The following is a 21554-nucleotide window of genomic DNA, read 5'->3' as shown; positions in this document are numbered from 1 at the left end:
GGGCTTTTTCTTTTACTCTTTGTCTTTCTCTTAGAATTTAGTTATTTTGAAGATCAAAAGTCATTCTTTAGCTTCACACTGCTGCAAATTAATCAAGTGTCACATCTTTTTGGTAAGCTTATTTTGAACCACTGGTCCCCATTTTGCATTTAGACATCTTTTTTTTGGTTCTTTTACTGCAACAATCCACAGTGGACAAATGATGCTGACCTTTGACCCATAATTGACACTTGTTCTTGGTTTGACCCCTGGGTCATGGTGACCTTAAATACAAGCCATGTTGTAATAATAAAGAGTGACATCTGGTTGAGGAACAGGTTTGAATTAGATAAGAATGATGTGTTCCATGCAAATGAGACACCAGGAAGTTATGTATATATCTGAGATTGTATCAACCACCCAGAACACCCCAGCTAGCAAAAGTATGTTCTAAGAACGATATGCTAATGTTCCCATTAAGTTATTTCTGATTGTTTCCTGAATGTTCAAAATGGGATATAATTTTGAGAACATTAATAGACTGGATAACTTTGAATGAACATTCTATTAACATTACAGGAAGAACGTTTTTTCATAACTTTGATATGAGCCTTTACCAAACTTTACCACACAGCAACATACTAAAAACACTTAAAAAGAACATTCAGGCAACACCAAAGCAAATTCTACTCACATTTTCTTCAGAGAAGGCCAGAAAAAACATTGAAACACAAAGATGGATGAGAACAAGAAATTAAATGAACCCTCCAATTATACAGACAATACAAAATTTTAGACATGTTTTTTAGCTTTAGGGTTAGGTAAGCAGTAGGTAAGCAATTAGAGGAAATGCCATCCCTTGATTGGCCAGCCGAGGACCAGGAAGTGCACAGGAAAAGTAAACTGGATGAGTACTTCCTCTTTGGTAGAGCACAACCTCTGCCTTCCATTTTTTCCAGATCTCCACACTGAGGTCTCAAGATACTGATTAAAACCGTACTCGGCTTGTGTTTACACTCCTGCTTTGTCCAACTATTGCATGGGTATGGGGCAATGCTTAAAGGACAAGTTCAGTATTTTACACTTAAAGCCCTGTTCTAAGATAATTTCTGATGAAATAGAACGGTTAAGATTGAAATTTGGACACATGCTGCTGGCCCGAGAATTTTCGGTTTCTGTGGTAGCACCACCCCCTCGGGCCAGCAGCATGTGTCCAAATTTCAATCTTAACCGTTCTATTTCATCAGAAACGATCTTAAAACAGGGCTTTAAGTGTAAAATACCGAACTTGTCCTTTAAGGTTAAGGAGACGTTAGCTAACTATCTCTCCCCTGAATAGGCACTGTCTCTGAAGGCTCCAACGCTGCTCACCAAGCCCTGTGGGGTTACATCTGCGTTGGTGTGCAAAGCCTATGCTGCTGCAGGTAAGGCTGGTGCTTGTCTGCACACCATGGCGGTGTTACAGACATACCAGGCTGACCTTCTTAAAGACCTGGATGTAGGCAAGGGAATTGGCCCAGAGGCTGTAAAAGAACTCCGGTGGGCCACAGATTTGGCTCTCCGCACCACTAAGCAGATGACCCGCTCCCTCGGCCATTCGATGACCCACTCATTCGGCCACGTAGAGGCACCCGTGTCTCAACCTATTGGGCAATAAAGAAAGGGATAAAGCTTTTCATTTGGACACCCAAATTGCTCACTCTGGGTTGCTCACTCTGGCTCACTCACTTCTGTGACGCCATTAATACCGTTGTTGAGAGGTTTCAGGAAGCAAAGAAGCAGTTGGTGACATTCAGTTTATTCCCTGCCCCGTGGCTGTTTCTCAACCTCAGCCTGGGCGGAGCTCAGGGTGTACATAGCAAAAAGAGAGCGTTGCTGCTTAAGCTCCCTTTCAGGGAGTCGTGAGGTCGAGACAACGGTCTCAGCCGCAGTCTTCCAGGGAGTGGGCAGATCTGAGGACTGTCATTTCCACTCGGAAGGCTGCTGGCAAAAAGTCCTGATGTCAAGGGCAAGGCACACAGAGCTTTGAGGGCAGGTCCTCTCGAGGGGGATACGTCCACACTACTCCACAGTGTGCCCAATCCCTTTCACTGCTTTCAGGATATCGGTCTGCTAACCCCGCCTTCTCCGATGTTTTGAGGTGCAGTCAATAATACAGTCATCATCATGGCAGCTGCGTCCAACGTCTTTCCTTTGGGCCTTATGTACTGTACATGAGACCACTGGCAAAGACCAAGGGGTTTTCCCCAAGGGGCAAGCCATTTCGTTTAATCAGGGTTACACGCAAATGCTTCCGTACCCTTGTGATGTGAAAGAGACCTTGGTTCTCGGCCCAAGGTCCAGTGTTGGGGCCATTGTGTCATCGCAAAACGCTAATGACAGATTCTTCCCTCACGTTCTGGGGTGCAGTCCTAGATGGCCGCTTGGCTAGGGGTCCCGGGATATCTTTATGGCACATAAATTGCCTGTATTTCTGGCTTTGAAATACTTCCTCCAAGATCTCAGTGGCTACCATGTTCTTGTCAGATCAGACAACACATCGGTAGTTGTATACATACGTAAATCAAAAAAAGGGAAAGGGAATGTCTCTGGTTCCCTGCATAGCGAATGAGACGCTGCGTCTCATTGCCATACATCCTGCATGCTTCAGTGTCTTATTTCAGCCAATCAGAAGCTGATGATGTCTAATGCAGCTTTTTCATGTCATATGACTGTCATCTGCCAATAAAATTGGCGTTACTTCACACGTATTTCAGAGACAGGTTACGTGGAAGCGTTCCCATAGAGTCAACATTCTTGCGCAGTGTCTCGTTCCCTACTCAGGTGTGTTTTTCCTTGTGAAATAATAATTAATATATCACAGAGTTAAATTAACCAGTTTCTCTCATTGTTCCACTCATTAGTCTTTACACCTACAAACTAAATACAGCACACCCAGAAACACTAAAAATGGCACTGAAGTTGGTTTTTCATGTTTGTTTGAGGAAACAAAACTCTAAAGATTTTTTAATGCATTTGAATTAAGCATTTGTCAAGTTACAAAAACATCCATTCAGAGAGTGGATGTCAAGTGGGACAGAAGAGAAAAACAATAAAGACAGAGTGAACAACTATGACTCAATGGAAAACATTAGGACAAAAAAGGCAGTTTTATTGCGATTTTAAGTGACAAACAGCATATTTTCAATGGCTTTTTAAACAACGAAATGTGCAATGAATGGGGAAAAAAAACTAATTTATTTCATTCTAATTGAAGGTGAACAGCCGTCTAACACAACACACACACACACACACATTCTCAAACAAATGCTTTCAATTACACTGACAATGGAGGAGGGAAATCTAGCTTATCAGTTGTTTGCCAATGCAATTAAAATTGATGCAGCTAATATACCAAAAATGACAGTGATCCACACATTACAGACTTGTTGTAATGATGCAACAACAGATGACAAATAGATGTCAAACATACAGTACAATACAACAGTATGCAGATATATACTGGTCCAATTGTTCATGTCACTCACCGTCAGTCATTCAGCAATAGTACACTGCCATCATGTGCAGGATGCTCAAACTTATTTCAAGAGGCAAGAAAAGAGGAATAAGGCAGCTATTCCGGAAATGTCTTTCATTTTATTACCACTTTAACAGTAGACTGTAAAGTAAGACATACACATCATCTTGTTATCAGTTTTTGAATGTTATTTGGCAGACAAGTGATGTTTAGATGGCTGAATTGTGAAAATGAAACAAAATTGACGATAATGTCAAAATACTACTTTGTAACTATAATATGCTTTCTTTCGCACACCATTCATGGTTAATTTCTGACTGTAATTTTGTTTGTAAGTGTTTTGTAAGTGTATGTTCCCGTAGGAGATTTTAAAGGGCAACAGAATGTGGGAAAGCTGTGTTGGCCTCTTGTAGTGACAATTCAGGCAGGTCTCAAGTCAGTCAGTGCATAGTCCACAGTTTGCCTTCACTGGTTACCACAACAAGTCAGGAGAAAGACCTGAACAGCAAAGACATTCAGAGATACCCACATTTGAACATTTCTGACAAGAAAACATCTGTGAGAAAACATCTCACCATAACTACAGTGGTATAGCTATATCTCTTCAAGGGGAAACAGGATGATACTTCTGTGAGAATTGGGGTAACATGGTTTACTCAGGCTGTATCCGAGCCATTATATCTTTGGATGTCTTAGCTGACAGTGCAGATTCTCTCTGCTTGTGACATTAGTCTCATTTGCTGGTCCCTAGCTGGGGGTTAGAGCAGGACTGGGCTCTGCACTGATGTTCACCAGGCACTCTGTCGACCTCAGGCTTGGCAGGGACTTACAGCTGGGTAAAGACGACAGAGAACCACACAGACCTAACATAGAGGGAGTGTAGTCTTTTTCTGAAATGAAAATGGAGATTATTGTTGAACACCAATATTAGCATTTCCTGTTGGAAAATCCAAGACTGACAAGTTTATAGGGAAAGTTCAACCAAAAATGAAATTGCTTCAGACAAATGTTGGTAACTAAGCCATTTTGGTTACAATCAGAAAAAGAAAAAAACAACACTGTGACATTTCTCAAAATATATTATTTTCTGTTCCACAGAAGAAGAAATCAAACATTTGACATTTTTTGGGGTTAACTATCACTTTTGTAAAGTTTGTATGAAACATTAGTTGCAAATGCCTTTTTATCCATATTGTGATGTATATCAAATTGAAAAGGCTAATTAAATGAGAAGAAATTTGGGGCAGCACTTGTCCATCATGAATTGGAGTTGGAGTTTGCTAATTGCTCATTTGAGTGACCGGTTGCTGGAAGGAGGGATTATTGTCCAACCCTTTGACAGGTGCACGAGTTATCATAAAATAGTTGTTGGGAGGAGGGGGGGTTATTTTCTTTAAAATTATGAGGTCGCATGAATTTAAAAATAATGATTTTAATGGATAAATCGTTTATAATAGACACTTTAAATTAATTTCTTGGTGACTTTAAGGTGGAAGCTGTACTTTGGAACATAGTAGCTGGTTTCTAGCAGGTCTTTGGCTTGTTAAAGCAGGTTTAGAAATTTGTCCAGCTGGACTACCGAGAAGGGAAAATTACCTGTTTTTCTTTCTATGTTTTTTGTTCCCAGTTGTTTTGTTTTATTTGATGCTTGATTAATCGCGGGTTCCCTCCTACATCATACCCCGGGGTTTCCTTGTGCATTCATAAAATATATTGAATGAAATGTATACATATTTAAATGAAATGAAAGATATAGATTGTAGTGCATGTTAGCTTGCTTATTCCCAGCTAACAAAAATATGTTCTAATGATTTTTGCTAACATTGCCATTCAATTTTTAAAACGTTATTTCTGACCCTTCCAAACGTCCAGTTTTTAAAAATTTTTTTAAAAATGTCTTTTTCTTGGTTATGAGAACGTTAACGGAACATTGCATATTGTAAACATTATGGGAACGTTACTTTTGAATATTCTCTGAACATTCTGAAACAAGCAGTAACATTTAAAAAAGGTTTGACGAACATCCAACCTAAACGTTTCAGAAAAAATCATTCCATGAACGATGTATTAATATTTTTTTTGTGCTAACATTTTCAGAACATTATTAAAGACCAGATAACGGAACAAACATTTTATTAATTTACTGGTAGAACATTTGGACATAACTTTGAGAGAAACTTGCCAGAACATTAGGGGAGTTCTGAGAATCCCTGTTAGCTTGGTTGATAAAAGCATGATCTATATTAAGTCGGTAACACTTTAGAATACTGTATCTTACTTACTGCATAACTAATAAGGAATTATTGAAGAACTAGTAGGTAATTCTTCATTAACTACTTCTTCACTACTGTTAATTACTAAGGAAGATGTGTTAACTAATCAGTATGTAATAGAATTGTATGATTGTGTTAAGTTACAGTTAGTTAATCAATAACTAATATATTCTGTCATACCTCCTGAAGAACTACCATTAATTATCTATTAATTCAGGTTCAAGAAAAATAACTATGAAGTAACTACTAATGAACACAGTACACAGTAGCCTAGCCAATAATCCAGTTTTTTTTTTAGCATTGTAGTGGTGGAAGAAGTACACAACTCAAGTGCTTGAGTAAAAGTACAGATATACCACAATAAAATATTACTCCAGTAAAATTATAATTAGGCCATTTTCAAAATTACCTTAGTAAAAGTACAAAGGTAATTAATTTTTAAAGTACTTAAAAAGTAAAAAGCATATTATTATACTTAGTTCTTATACATTTTAAACTTATTTTGCACCATTCAAGTTCCGGCAATATCACGGTAGCCTACATTTTACAGTGATTTGGTGATGCAAGAGCGCGGGCATTTGCATCCTCTTCTGGAGAGTTCTCAGCTCCGCCGATTTGGTGCATTTCTTCTGCGAAATACAGGATTGTGTACGTTTTATTTAATCTATTAAATCAGTACTGTGCTGTAAATCATTTTATTTTATGCAAGGCAACATACAAGGACACGAGGTCAGTTAGCCTACCTTGCTGAGTCGGTCTTTTTTGCGTGATGGAAACGCATGATCCCTTGCATAAAACACATTATTTTATTCATAAAGATAGTAAATCTATTTACATCAGATGTTAAAATATGTTCTTAGAGCTGTTTGTTAAATGAGTTTAAATGTAGGCAGTATAGATTTTAAAACAAAATATCATCTGAAATAAAGGAAGATATCATGTAGCTTAAACGAGTCGTATGTATTTTACAAAGGTTATGGATGATAACGTTAATAGTGTTTTTTTTTAACAGTAAGTTTTATTTGAGTAAGAAGTATGTGGTAAATACTAATGGGTTCCCTATATTTTCACTTTAGAATACTGTTTCAGGTTATAAGTAATTCTTGAAGAATTATCTAATAATTCTTTATTAATTACTAATAAGTTCCCTAATTTTTCACTTTAGAATACTGTTTCAGGTTATAAGTAGCCTAATTCCTGGATAGTTATTTGATAATTATTTATTAGTTACTAATGGGTTCCCTATATTTTCACTTTAGAATACTGTTCCAGGTTCTAAGTAATTCCTGAAGAATTACCTAGTAATTCTTTTATATTTTCACTTTAGAACACTGTTTCAGGTTATAAGTACCCTAATTCCTGGATAATTATTTGATAATTATTTATTAATTACTAATGGGTTCCCTGTATTTTCACTTTAGAATACTGTTCCAGGTTATAAATAATTCCTGAAGAATTATCTAATAATTCTTTATTAATTACTAATAAGTTCCCTATATTTTCAGTTCCCCTCAGTTGTTGCCTAAAATACATGAATTTACTCAATGGCATTCTATGCTGAGGAAAACAGACACACACAGTACTGTATATAAAATATAAAAACTAATCTGAGGTTAGTTTTGTATGACTGTTCATTAGTTACTTCTTAGTTATTTTTCTTGAACCTTAAATAATAGATAATTAATGGTAGTTCTTCAGGAGGTAGACAGAATATATTAGTTATTGATTAACTAACTGTAACTTAACACAATCATAAAATTCTATTACATACTGATTAGTTAACACATCTTCCTTAGTAGTTAACAGTAGTGAAGAAGTAGTTAATGAAGAATTACCTACTAGTACTTCAATAATTCATTATTAGTTATGCAGTAAGTAAGATACAGTATTCTAAAGTGTTACCATTAAGTCCACATAATTCTGTAAATACTAACACAGGTCGAGATCTGTAATTCCAACTACACAAGATTGCCTTGCTGTTTGCGAATGTTTGTTGAAACTTTGGTTTCGGTAAACACTGAATTTTTGAACAATGTTAGTAAAAACAGAACTTGCGACCACAGTTGGCTAACAATGTTTTTGGGAAACGCACCCCAGGTCTGTCAGTCTCCTCCTAAGTGGGTATTTCCTGCCAGAATAAGCTCTAAAGAGGACCACACCTCATGCTGATAGTCAAAAGTCTAGCAACCATGCTCCAAAAACCTGCTTATCCATCTTACAGCTAGTAGCTTAGCTGAACAACCACCACAACCAGCTTGGACAAGACAGCAAGGTCAAAACAAAGCTGCCACCTTAAAGTCACCATGAAATCAATTGGACAATTCTTATTGTTTAAGAATTGCAGTAATTATATTGCAGTGTTTATCAATTTTTTATTGATAAACACTTTGATTTTTATTGAATTTTTTATCGCATCGTTTTATTCATGTGCCCTTTTAACCTTTAATCAAAATGACTTCCCCTCCCTCTTGCAATGGCATCTCTTCTCTTCTCTGATGACGTGTTTACTGCCATGATGGCGGGACAGCCTGTCACTCACATGAGATCACAGCAATAGCAAACCACAATGAACTGAAATTCCTGATGGACAAAATCAAATTTATTTCTTTATTTTTGAGAAGCCGTTTCACCCGGATATACAATAGTGAAGATACTATTGCAACTTCATGCCAACATTTAAGGTGTACCTGCTGTGCACCAGGCTTTTCCATTTTGTTTCCTTTCCGTCCTCTGAGAATCTGTGGTTAAGCTGATATGTGGATCCGGGCTGGGGAAACTACCCCTAAAGGCAACAACAGACCCACAGCACAAGTGTATCTGCCGTTAAATCTTTGTCAGCATTCTAGATATATTTGAAGCAACACAAACTCAATTCACAAAGCCAGTTGGTTAATGACTGGGAATTTAAATAAGCTGCTACAATGTATGAAAGAGAGCCTTTTATCACCTGTGGTACAATTTCCTGTCCTCCTGGTTATTGTATTTGTGGAGTGATGGCCACTGGTTAACAAGAGGGATTGACAAATCCTTGGAAAGAGGATGTGATTCACCTGGAATCAGACTTGTCCTGCAATACAGTAAAAGACAAAACATATTATGGACTTAGTGAGTAAACAATGTGATGTGTATGTCACTGATTCTTGAGATACTGTACGTCCCACTGTATTTTTGTTTGTTTTGTTTTTACCAGACATTCATTTTTAAAATAGCAACATTTCCACTTTGAAATGAATCAGAGATAATCACTAAAATGTTCTAACCTGCCATTTACTTTGATTTACTCTTATTTTATTGCAATTATTACATTAAATCATCTCTCACTAGCCCTAAAATCACCTGTCCTCAGATCATAATTTAATACATCATATATATAAACATATACAATAAACGTAATATTATAATATGTGTCTTAAAAAGAAATCTTTAAAAATAAACATTTTATACAAATTTACTACTGATTTTAGTTGACATGATCAGTTATTTATATATTAAAAAACAATTATAGTCATATTTCATGACACAATCATGATGTCAACACTGTCACGCAAATAGTAAAGAATTTTTTTGGTATTGTTAGATAATTTCCCAAAATTTAAGTAGCTAGAAATACAGGAAAAACAAAATGGCTACATATGTGATGTGCCAAAATATGATTATTTTCAAAATAATAAATGAAGGTGAAAATGTGTCTGAAACCATTCTGTGTCGTAAATTCATTCATTCATCATTATGAATGTAAGACGTGTCAATGTTTATACATATTTATTTCAACTGTACATGTTTATGTATCTGACAGTGTTGATTCATATTCAATTATTGGTAAAGCAAATGAAAGAAGCAGAATGTTTGACAAAAACAGGTGAATATGTCTGAACCAATTAATCCAAAATAATTCCATAAACATCCCATGTCTTAAAAATCAGAGGTGTGTGTACTGTATGTTGCTCTCACAGTTGTTCCTGCAGCTCTAGTATGATGTTCTCCAGTTCTCTCTTCTCTTTCTGACTCTGTAGTTGCAGTTCTTCTAGTCCAGCTGTTAGTTTCTTATTCTCCATCTCCACATTCTTCAGCTGAGATTCCCGCAGCCTCACCAGCTCCTCAAGGTACCCCTAAACACAAATAACAAACACACTTTAGCACATGAAACATTCATTTTAAGTGTTACTCACTCACTATAGGAAATCATGTTTGTGTGTATGTGTGTGTTTAACCTTTTGCGCATTGACGATCTTGAATCTCTGCTCCATTTTGCGGCACTTGTTCCTCCAGCTTTCCTCATCGGTGACCAGAGGGATGTAAGGATGATCAACGCTGTCATCACTGTTACTGCTGTCCACGCTCTGACCGTCCTCATCGTCACTAAGATAATCATAACTGAACAAAATACAAAATCTCATTGCCATGGCAACACAGCAGTGGCACTAAAGGCTGTTCACACTAAGGATTATAACAATAAAGAATATAGTTTTAAAATCATTCTAAATGTCCACAACACAACTATAACGCCACAGAGAAACGATATCGTTGGAATCACTTTCACAATGATTTTTTTCCAGCTGATGAGCAATAAAAACATTGGCAGCCAACCAGAATGACCACATGTGATTGTGCATTGTCATAATTACTGATAAACTGATTAATATATTAAGCCTAAATTTAGCTATAGTGAAATTGTCAACACCAACCATAACTGTGACTACCAGGATGATTAACAGAAATTCAGAAATTAATTAAAAGCTACTTTTTAATGAAAAGGTTAAAGACTCATGATTCGTCAGTTTGAATCAGTTCGACAAATGACTCGCTAAATCTGTCCAAACAGTCACTGAATTCACATCTGACTAAACTCTATAGATTTACTTTAGAAAATAGTTTTTCTAAACTATTTCCAAAATTTTCCAAAATCAGCCTTATCAAAGAATAACGCGTTTTCCATTTTCATAATATTTTGGGCGAATTTTAAGTTAATATTGTACAGTATATAATTTCATTTTACTTCAACAATGTTTTGTGTATTTCTTATGATAAAATATCATTAATAGTTAATTGTGATCAGATGTAATATTGGTTGGTCACTTATTATAATGCAGTATTATTAACAGCAGAAAATATTTCAGAATAAACGTTTAGCGGGAGTGAGCTACTTTCGGTTTCCAGTGAAGGAACCAGAGCATTGTGGGCAGTGGCTAAATACTGCAAAGAATCGTAAACAGGAAGAGAACACCATGATGGAAAATCTGAAAAACCTCCATAGTCTCCATTTCAAACTGGATGACATCTCCCAAACAGAGGCGAAAAACTAAAAAAAAACTATTTTGGAAGAAGAGGAAACTTCTGCCCAACCCGAAGCAAAATGCTGTCGTTATGTTAATGTAATTTAAAGCAACAATAAAAAAGACTTTGCAATGTGGCACAGTGCATTTATTCAGCAACCACAACCGCAAACAATATAGTCGAGATTAATGTTTGGATTTATTACAGTATTTTACTGAGAAAGAGTGTGTTCACACTTGTAGTTCGGTATGCTTCGTTTGTTTGGTCCGGACCAAAAAACAGAAACAATAATTTATCAGTCGTGGTCCGCTTGGCTTTCAGATTGCTATTTTTATCACCGAACCTAAATATACCAACCCTAAAGGCAAAGGGATATGTTCACAAACTGATTGGTCGGCTTTTATGACGTATTGCCTAATTTGAATCTTCCCAAACATCCAAAACAACGCTGTGTGCGTTAGGGTTAGTAATGCGCTGGTTGTGTATACGTAGCATATATATGATGGTATTTTGACCGTCTGAGAACATACCAAGTGTGAATACACCCTTAGTCACAGCAAATACCACAAGAGTCCTCATGAAAGAACACAGATGCAATGAAAGCTTGTGGAGGCTTGTTACCAGTGCAAAGACCAGCAGGCCAATATCGCTGACGATTATGCTTAATTTATCGAGAGAAGCAGAAATCGGGATCACGATTAAAATATGATTGTGCAGCTGGGTGATATAAATAAAATCTAAACATCTCTCCCACACCCTTCCCTGCATGAAACTGAGTTGTACTGTAGAATATAAAAGTTCTTCACCTTTGTGTGAATTTCAGATAAGGAGTGTAGTCAATAACAGCCTCAGACTTCCCATCCAGAGCCTCCCCTTTCAAACAGAAACTGACAACAAAGACAGATCAACAAAGATTACATAACATTGATTTCACTGCATAACATTCTAGCACAGTTACAGAACCAGCATTAAAGTATTGTACGCTTTACATTGGCGTGGTTGCTGCCTATGTACAGCTTTCCAAATCAGTTACTTACAGTATAAGTTTCTACTTCAGTTTGTGTTTTGTATTCCTCAGTTTATTACCCCTTCCAATATCCATCCTCTTACCTGAAGTCAATCGCTCCGAGTCCAATGAGCATTCCAGTCAGAACAGTTGCTTCTTCTCGCAACATTATGGCGCCTTCATCGTAGAACCTCCTGTAGACAAACACACATATGCAATACATAAACACACACATCACATTATAGATGCACCATTTTCTTCATTCAATAGTTTAATGTTCTTAATGGCTGTCTAAATTGTTATCTTAAAACTGGATATATGTATATGTATTGATGCCTGGGTGTGACAATAAATGGATCATATTGGTGGTATGATTAATATTGAGTTTTCTCTTTAAGTCTGACCTTGTGGTGCGACTATCTCGCAAAGCTGTGGCGATGTATTCAGACAGACGTTTCTCCATTAGTGCAACCCGTAGCCATGCTCTGCCCTAGAGGCACGGATGAATCACATATCACTGCAAGCTTCATCATACAAACCATATCAAACATGCATATGCTGCAGAAACATTAATGAACACCTTTATTAAAATAAGTTGAGTCTATTAAGTGTTTATGAGTATAAAACATTCCCCTGTACTCTTGTGTAGGAGTATTCATAACAGTTTTCCAAAGTTTTATTAACACTCATGTCATTACAAAACCTGTATGACTTTCCTTCTTCTGTGGAAAATAAAAAAGGTATTTTGAAGAATATTGGTAACCAGTTGGTAAACAGTTTTGGTTACACTTGACTTTCATTGTATGTACAAACATTTTTGAGACATTTCTCAAAATGTCTTCTTTTATGTTCCACAAAAGAAAGAAGGTAATACAGATTTGGAATGACGCGAGGAGGAGTAAAGGATGACACAATTTTCATTTTTGGGTGAACTATCACTTTAAAGTAAGATCCTAGGTATTTATATCTTACCATTACTGTGGCACAAAAAAAGTACCAGGTATTTATTTATCCTACTATAACTATTTGGCATGCCCACCTTTGCTCGTGAGGAGTTGATGTTCTCCATGTTCTCAATGCTGCTTATGCAGTTATTGGGAACTTTACTGCAGGCCAGACGGATGAAGTCCCAGAAACTGCGCTGACCATCAAACCAACTGCCAGAGCCTGCAAGAGACATGCTTCCATTCACATCACTTAAATACATCCTTAATGTTCTTATTAGGTTAAAAAGCAAGTGTGCCAGTGATTTTGTATGCACTGTCTTGCCTTTAAAGCGGTGGCTGAGGATGTGTTCCAGAATAGCAGCAAAGTTAATGAACTCCTCAGATGAGTCATCAATGGGCTCTGCTGTGTACTTCTCTAACAGTGTCTTTACAGAAAACCTGCCATACAAACACAAACAATACAATGTACTCCAATATGGAAAAAAATATTGCATCTATAAGAGACTTAAACAAATCCTACAGACCTATTGTATGCCAAATTATACACTATGCACTATAAACGATGCACTATGTACCATGTACCTAGTATTAGTATCTAGTATATTTTGTCATCCAACATCATAGTCTGATTGCCCCTCAGCTACGCAAGGAAAATTGGGACAGTTAAGTGCATGAAGTGTCCAAAATTCCACACTTTGTTTTTTTAATTATTAAGTGCATCATCTGACTATTTGAAGTGCAATTTTTTTTCTTTTTGTTCCAGTGTGAACACACTACTCACACTAGTATTTATACAACGAAATGGCATAGAAAAGCACTCAAATTGGGAATAATTTATCTGGTTTCCATTATGTTTCAATACTTACACCACTGATTCCCTGTGTTTTTTTTCCTCTACTGTGTTTTTTGCTTTCCTGGTTGATTTTATTTGCAATGCATCCAATAAATATCTTTCTTATTTCATCAATTTTAAATGTGTGTTGTCTGTAATGTATTGTCGACCAATTAGGCTACTTGGGCTCAATCCCATTTCACCCCTTGCCCCTACCCCCTGTTTTCGAGTGTACCCCTTGGCCCTTAAAACAGAGTTACAAGGGCCAAGGGGTTGAAATATTCCCCTATGAAATGGAACAACCCTTCATGAACCCGATACATCATCAGTCGTCGACGATGGCTCTGACGTTACGGAAGCAAAGAGTTTTTACAGGATTTCTCCATGACAACGACTGACAATAAGCGCTGCTGCTCTTACCTCTGAGGAAACATGATGTTTATAACGTTCCTTCCTCGAAGTGTATGTCTTTTCTGTTTCGGAAAGGTAATTTATTATACAATTTCTTAATTTAAATGACTATATTATTATTATAAGAGTAAATAAAGTGCATGCTGGTGTCATCTGGGGATAAATTTAAATGTTTAACCGTTTGCGAAGCCATCTTGCCGGTGATTCGCGATGCATTCTGGGAACTTTCTCATAGCCCATAGTGTGCCTCTGAAAAATCTCAGTTTCGAGGGCTATGTAGCCCTACCCCTTCGCCCTGCCCCTCTATCGCAACAAGAATCGGAAACCCTACCCCTAAATGTGAACACGCAAAACGGAGGGCCAAGGGGTGAATTGGGATTGAGCCTTAATGTCTCAAGTGTACTGCCGAATGTAATGACAAACATTTATGGTAAACTTAAATATACTTCAATGACTTTTCTATTGAAGCTTGAATATAATGATTTAAATATGTGTAATTACACATTCGTAATGATAAAGTTGCAATTTGCAGCCATTCCCGAAATGTCTGCCTGTTCCGTGTCGACCAAGTGAGTTGTTCCTGAGATCTATCTGTCCTGTATCGGCCAAGGAGGCCATCCCTGAGAAGTCTGTCCATTCTGCGTTGACCTAGGAGGCCATTCCTAAGAAATTTGTGTGTACAGCCTGCACTGCCCAGTCCTTCAGCCCTGTCCTCACTGTCTCACTCCAGCAGTCCTTCGTCTCCTCCAACTCTGCCTGATCTAAGCATCATGGATCCGCCTTGGACTGCTTGTTCTCCAGCTCAGCCCTGGATTGTAGACCAGTTTGCTCCGCCTAGAACCTCCACCTCGGCCAGTCGACAAGTCGTCTCGGCTCCACATGGGACCGTTGTCCCTATGGCTCCACCGGGATTCCTCGTCCTTCCGGCTGTGCCTTGGTCATTCCGCACTCGGCCTTTGCCACAGACTTCGGGGCCTTCAACTACGCTTTGTCCCTTCATCCCTTTGGCTCTGTAGGGCTCCGCCTTCCCTTTTGCCCCACCTCAGTCCTCGGGCGCACCGGCTCCGCCTCAGTCATCCAGCACCCTGGCTTCACCTCGTCCGATCCTCCCCGCAGCTAAGACCTTCAGTGTAGCCCGGACTCTTCTGCTTTTCGGCTTTGTCTGGGTCTCCATCGCCATCGACCTCGTCTTGGTCGTTCGCCCCCTGGTCCAGTCTGTATAGTCTCCACCATGGCTCCTCCCTCCCTCGACTCTGCCGTGGGCTTTCGTCCTGGGATTGCGGCTTGGGATTCCACCCAGGCTCCTCTTCCCATTAACTCATCCCTGTTTTCTGCCTCCATCGTCTCCTCCCTGGACTCTTCTGCTGGTTGCTCTTACCTGGCTCTTATGTTTGTCCCGTGTGCCTGCCCTGCGCCCACCTCCTAAGCCCCCTCCCTCCTCTGTTGAACTTTTTTGTATTTGCTTGTTTACTCTAAGGCGCGAGGCCGCACCTCCTTGAAGGGGGTAAGATCTTAAGGGTAATCTGGTATAATTCTGTTTGGGGTGGGTTTTACACGTGTTTAGTTCAGTTTCCTTTGTTTCCTTTTTTTTATATTTTTTTTTTATATAGTTTTAAGATTTGAAGTACACTTGAAGTGCACACTAAATGCAATTATGTGCACTTCTTTTTCAAAAGAGATAATAAAAAAAGGTGTCACAAGGCAATCTATGGTAAAGCATTACCACAATCTTTATCCACAATATTTGTCCACACTAATACATTCCATATTTAACATTTTTTAAATAAAATAAAAATCAGATACAAAGATATGTATCTTATATATGCATTTTGTATCTTACAAAACCTTATAAATCTTTAATACACTAGAGTCTATGCATTAAAAACCTGTTGTGAGAAGCAATGGTGAGGTAATAGCCAATGATGATATGATGAGTAAGTGTGTTCCATTGTTTGGATCAATGTACTAAATGAATCTTTCTGATAAATGACTAACAATTTTCTACTTAATTACTTACTGTACTTTCTCCACAGAAAGGCCTAGGTCATGTATATAACCGCTGTGTTTTGAATGTATAGAACAGATACATAGCATATTAGCGTATATAGTGTTCTACTGTAGAGCCAGTAAATGATGGTAGTATTTTGTCATGTTGTTAACTCTTTAGCCAAGCATTCACACAATGCTTACCTTTTATACTACTGTTGAATCAGATCGAATGCATTAATATTATGAACAGTAGCTATGCTAATTATTTCCCATCTGCTTTTCTGCTGTTATCTCGGGACGCTAGTTATCTCAGGACTGCCAGTTATCTCGGGACTGCTCGGGGACTGCTGTTATCTCGGGACGCTAGTCCCGAGGTAAATAGCGTTCGTCAGTTCCAGTTTGTATCCAGCCTCTCACGGAGACTTCAGATGCCTCAACACCTGCGATGAGATGACTAAACGCCTGTGAAGAGACGACTCAACGCCAGCAATATGTTATGCCCTAAATTAATACATGATTAACTAACTGTATTTTTTCTATGTACATTTCTGAAATGCACTTTCTGTAAAGCTGCTTTGAAACAATATGTATTGTGAAAAGCGCTTTACAAATAAATTTGAATTGAATTGAATTGAACATAATAATCTCTAAAATGTTTTCTAGCAAATTTCGACTGTTTTCTTGCTGAATATTATTAGGTAAAATATATTAAATTGGGCTTTTAGAATCAAATCAGGGTTAATCAATGTAGCCTATCACACATCTGAAAGTGGGTTGCATCCGCTTTTACCCTGGGTTATGGAGCATGTAATACTGAAAAAAAATGTAGAGGGAACCATCTTCATAGACCCTAAACCTAAATAATTAATTTGTAATTGTATTGAATTAATGATATTGTTTGTAATCTGATTCCGTAATTTTAGTGAGATATACTGTAGCATTTTATATTACATTTCATTTCATTTTAAGATTATATAGTCCTACATGGAAGTAATGAGTTATTCCTGTCAATGCCAAAAACAGCAGTGACATCACCATCAATTGTTCTGATCACAACAATGTCTCTTTCAGTACAGCCCTCCACAGCAATACAAAAGGCAGAGTATGGCCTGACAGCCAGAGACTGGCAGGAAAAACCTTGGTCCCACTTTTTATTAGGTGTCACTCTTAACTATGTATTAACGTCAAAAAAGTAATTGTACACTCTACTTATAGTGTTCATGTTGTATTGTATTGCAAAACATGCTAATGCTAGAACATTAACATGCTAGCATGCTAGAACCTTTCAGTTCTTCAAAGAAAAATGTATTACACTATTTTACAGTATGTGTACTCAAAGTGTAGTTACCAAATAAGGTACTGGTAAGGTAACTACATGGGTTAAGGTTAGGTTTAGGGATAGGTTCAGGGTTAGTACTTAGTAATAACCCAGTTATTGTAATTGCTACAATAAGTACATATACGTACATTCGGAACAGGACTGTAAAATAAAGTGCTACTGAAAAATGTTGTTCTTAGTGTTAAGAACATTTAAATCACAATAATAATTGTTATGTACAATGTACTTATTCTGTTCATGTATGCAAAACTCTTTTGCTAAGGTGGGATACGGGGAAGGTAAGGGACAGGTTGGTTGTATGGTTAGGTTTAAATGTGGGTTAAGGGGGAAAATATCCATAATTATAACTTTATAAACTGTAATCACTAGTTTCCGGTAACATCTGTCGTGCGTTCACAAGAGAGTTAGTTCTGGCGTATGAAATAGGATGTAGGAGTAGGAGTAGCGTAAGCTTAGGTGAGAGTAGATGCCTTGCGGTTCTTCAAACAAATTGGGCTGGGCAAAAAACTCAAGCTCCTCTGACATTTCTCTTTAAAAATTCTCATTTTGTACTTCTATTTCATGGCCGGTGTTTTGTTTTGCTCTATCTTCTGCAATTCCGCGTTCGTCAATAAGACATGCGTCGGGAGGTCACTCCAGAACTCGACTCGCATACGGAAGCCAGTGATAGTTTACAAAGTTATGGATATTTTTCTTAGAAAAACGCATCGCTTCGCTTCAGAAGGCCTTTATTAACTCTCTGGAGCGTATGGATTTGTATGATGGATGGATGCGGCTTTTTGGGCTTCAAAATCTCAGTTTCTATTCACTCCCATTAAAGCTTGGAAGAGACAGAATATTTTTTAATATAACTCTGATTGTGTTTGGCTGAAAGAAGAAAGTCATATTCACCTAGGATGACTTAAGGGTGAGTCAATTATGGATAATTTTCATTTTTTGGGTGAACTAACCCTTTTAGTGGGCCCAAAACGTTCAATTCTTCAATTCGATAAATCTGTACAGCACAGCAGATTCCCAGCAGCTCTGATGCCCTTGCGGGAGGAAGGTTGTCGTCATAGCGACGACATCATCCGGGGAACAGACATAAATCACATCGCGTGCCATGACGACCGGTTTCAAAAAATAATGTTCGTGTTCACAGACATTTGATAATATAACCTGCCCTTAGAATTAAATATATTCAGACAGACTCGTAAAACCATGTCTACAGAACTTAACTAAAGATCATAGCGATCCAGACATCCGTAAAGTCTGTCAGTCCTCATCTCCAATCTACAGATTTCTTTGGGTTGATGGTGAAACGTTCACCTTTGTTGTCAGCAAGCCTCTCTATAAACCCGTTTCACATTTAGTAAACGAATTAAGGTAACAAATTCAGCAGAAAAATGGCATTTGTTCGGATCGCATGACTCCGCGTAAGGCCGTAAACATTGCAACATATAGGCTACTGTACATTCGTGAGTTCTGAAGGTTTGCCACTCACCTACAGACCGTGATCAGGTTTTTTCTTTCCACGGCGATGCTTCTGGAGAAGCCTTTCTTGGACTGTGCACCCATAGCCATCGCGGACTGCATGAAACTCTGCTCCATCCCACTGGACCCCTCCCTTACGCCACAAACACACACACCCGCATTCAGAGATGAGGCATATAGGCTACAGGCGAAGACAGTCGATATGAAAAAGCCATTCTCCACTATTATAAAGTGCTGCTGAACAGAGGCGTTCTCCTTGAGCGCTGTTAAGAGAGACACTGATGGCGACGTCTGCACCCCTCCTCTATACTGACCTCATCATGATCTCAGCATCCACGGATCAGCAAAATCATTTTAAGGATGTTTCACATTTCTTTCAAATCCCGGAAGAAGCTCTTCTTATCAAACAACAATGAGGCAAAATTCATAAGATTAATTCAGTGGAAAGGTTATTTTAAGAGGGTGGTTTAGTGCTGAAGGGATGCGCATGAAGGACGCACAGACCTTTCCAACGCTGCTGAGACGCAGGGAACTAATGCGGTCGCTAGAGGGCTCTAGTCATAGAATAAGCGGGTCGGAAATCGAAATAAAGCATAGGCTACTACCAGGCACGGCTGCAGGATGAAATGACTGAGCGCGGGGGCATGCGAAATTGTTAAGGGGGCTTAACCATAGATATCATATAATAAAGGCTAAATTATTATATGATATCTATGGGCTTAACTTTATACCAAAAATGAACAATCAATACACACCTCGCTTTGGAACAACAGAGTTTTAAATGCAGCGCTCCATAAAACACTCCATATGCAACTGCACAGGTAACCGCGTAATAAAAAGATAAGCCAGCATAATTTATGATTCATATATGAACTCTTACTACCATGCTACTAGGTTGCCATCTGGCTAAATAGTATAAAAATCAATGTCCGCCACATAAGAAAAAATAGATAAATCATGCTTTGCTAAATCATCATGACATTTAAAAAAAATCATAATTATGTGATAAAAAAGCTACATTATGATATAATTAGTCATAATTATGATATAAAAATAATGAAGTAAAAAGTTTAATGGTGGTTATGCTAAAAAGCTTAAAGTCCCTATCAAAATGTTACGTTTTTTGGCTTTTAGTATGAATATGTTAGCCGTAAGGTTATCTAGTTAGGCCCAAATAGTGTCACGGTTCTGCAAGAGATGGGACCCAAATGCAAATGAGCAAACAAGGGGTTTTTATTTACAAGACAGAAGACAGCAGGGAGAGTGAAGCATGAACCACAGTTCAGACAGTAGGGCAGGGCAGACGACACGACGACAGGCAGGATGGGTAACCACTGAGACGTCAGTAAGATGGTGATGACGTGAGTGCAATAGAGGCAGCTCCAAAGCAAAGACCAGACAGGAACACAAGGAACTCGTAGCTCGATGAAGATCTCAGCTGTTGCACCAGTCTAACCACCAGGTAGAGGCTCACAGAACCAGAGGCTTGAAACAGGAGCTAGATAGCTGCACCAGTCAGGCTGCCAGGCAGTTAAGAGTCAGTGGCCAGGGGACTCCGGATACAGGGCAGGAACACACAAGACTCGACTCAAGACAAGACAGACAAGATAAAGCAACAATAAAGATAACCAAAACTAAACTGATAAGATCAATGACTAGAGAAACACAAAGAAATGAATATATAAAAAGCAAACTAATGGGAAAAAAAACTAAGATCTAAGATAAAAAAAACTGGAGCTAAAGAGAAGCAAGACTTTCACTTGCATGGAAAAGAAGAACTAAAGAAAATAACTAAAAATAAATTTTCTAAAACAAGAGAACTCAAACTAGATTATAAAGCACAAGAGCTAAAGCTAAGCAAAACAAAATAGCAACAAGGATAATCTGACACTGGGGCCCTTGACGGCAACATTGCCCAGCAACATTGCTCAAAAAGTTGCCCCGTGTTGTATCATCACCTTTAGTGTGCTCCATAACAATGACAAAATTCACATTCAGAAGATTAAAGCGTTCAAAACTTACAGTCTTTGCAAAACGATTTTGATGACATCACTCTGCACTTCAGCTTTCTCATCAGATTTTCTGTCCAATCAAATTCTCTAGAATCTAAAGCGTCCTGCCCCACATTAAACAGACACTGAAGCTGCGGCTGAAATTGGTCACTTGTTCGCACAAATACTATTTTCTATATGGTGAATAACATATGCACTACACTGTAGGGTATAGGGGACGATATTTAGAGTGTAAATATGCTTTCCAGTGGAGTGAATGAAGTCTGGTTTCATGCAAACCGCTGCAGTGCCCACCACACAATCTGCTCCGGTCCAGACACGCGATAGCACAGCGGATCATATGCGCGAGTCGGCGCTCACCAGAAAACATAACGGACCCATTTGAATTCTGTACAGAATGCTATATTTTAAAACGATATGGAGGAGATTAGGAGATTAGGAGGAGAAACTGTTAGACAGACTCAGCATTAGAAACAGCACTGACGAGTAGAACATAAATTAG

At 38.2% G+C, this 21554-nt stretch overlaps 2 protein-coding genes across 4 annotated transcripts in view; one reads left to right on the top strand and one right to left on the bottom strand.

Moving 5' to 3' along the window:
- Positions 1-1385: 1385 nt before the first annotated feature.
- The window catches only part of dnajc9 (DnaJ (Hsp40) homolog, subfamily C, member 9), a 217781-nt gene continuing 197612 nt past the window's right edge, over positions 1386-21554 (top strand). Inside the window, exon 1 of the mRNA XM_056245823.1 lies at positions 1386-1401. The gene's annotated coding sequence lies outside the window, so the exon portion shown is untranslated. The remainder of the gene's footprint in view (positions 1402-21554) is intronic.
- On the bottom strand, positions 3842-19389 carry rundc3ab (RUN domain containing 3Ab). Of its 3 annotated transcripts, XM_056245820.1 has the most exons (12): positions 19355-19379; positions 19051-19173; positions 13319-13434; positions 13089-13216; positions 12454-12539; positions 12154-12243; positions 11850-11930; positions 9981-10143; positions 9721-9878; positions 8717-8836; positions 8457-8551; positions 3842-4386 (listed from the first exon to the last, which is right to left on the bottom strand). In XM_056245820.1, exons 1-12 carry the CDS (start codon positions 19360-19362, stop codon positions 4244-4246), a joined length of 1311 nt encoding a protein of 436 aa, XP_056101795.1. In that variant the 5' UTR covers positions 19363-19379; the 3' UTR covers positions 3842-4243. The 3 variants fall into 3 exon arrangements, with proteins under 3 accessions (XP_056101795.1, XP_056101794.1, XP_056101793.1); XM_056245819.1 differs by having other exon boundaries at positions 3842-4359; positions 13089-13434; positions 19355-19389; XM_056245818.1 differs by having other exon boundaries at positions 13089-13434; positions 19355-19385.

Source organism: Rhinichthys klamathensis, unplaced genomic scaffold (genome assembly GCF_029890125.1).
Source record: "Rhinichthys klamathensis goyatoka isolate OS25496 unplaced genomic scaffold, OSU_Roscu_1.1 h1tg000035l_1, whole genome shotgun sequence".
In the NCBI taxonomy this organism is placed as follows: Eukaryota; Metazoa; Chordata; class Actinopteri; order Cypriniformes; family Leuciscidae; genus Rhinichthys; species Rhinichthys klamathensis.
The sequence above is the reverse complement of the archived record's forward strand: the minus strand, read 5'-3'. Positions and strand labels throughout refer to the sequence as shown.

Bases quoted from the DNA above. Each gene is read 5' to 3' on its own strand.
- rundc3ab (XM_056245818.1), bottom strand. The intron at 12,540-13,088 runs GTGGGCATGCCA...CCGTGCCTCTAG, and splicing joins TCAACTCCTCACGAGCAAAG to GGCAGAGCATGGCTACGGGT. The intron at 4,387-8,456 runs GTACACCTTAAA...TTTTCATTTCAG, and splicing joins AAAAGCCTGGTGCACAGCAG to AAAAAGACTACACTCCCTCT.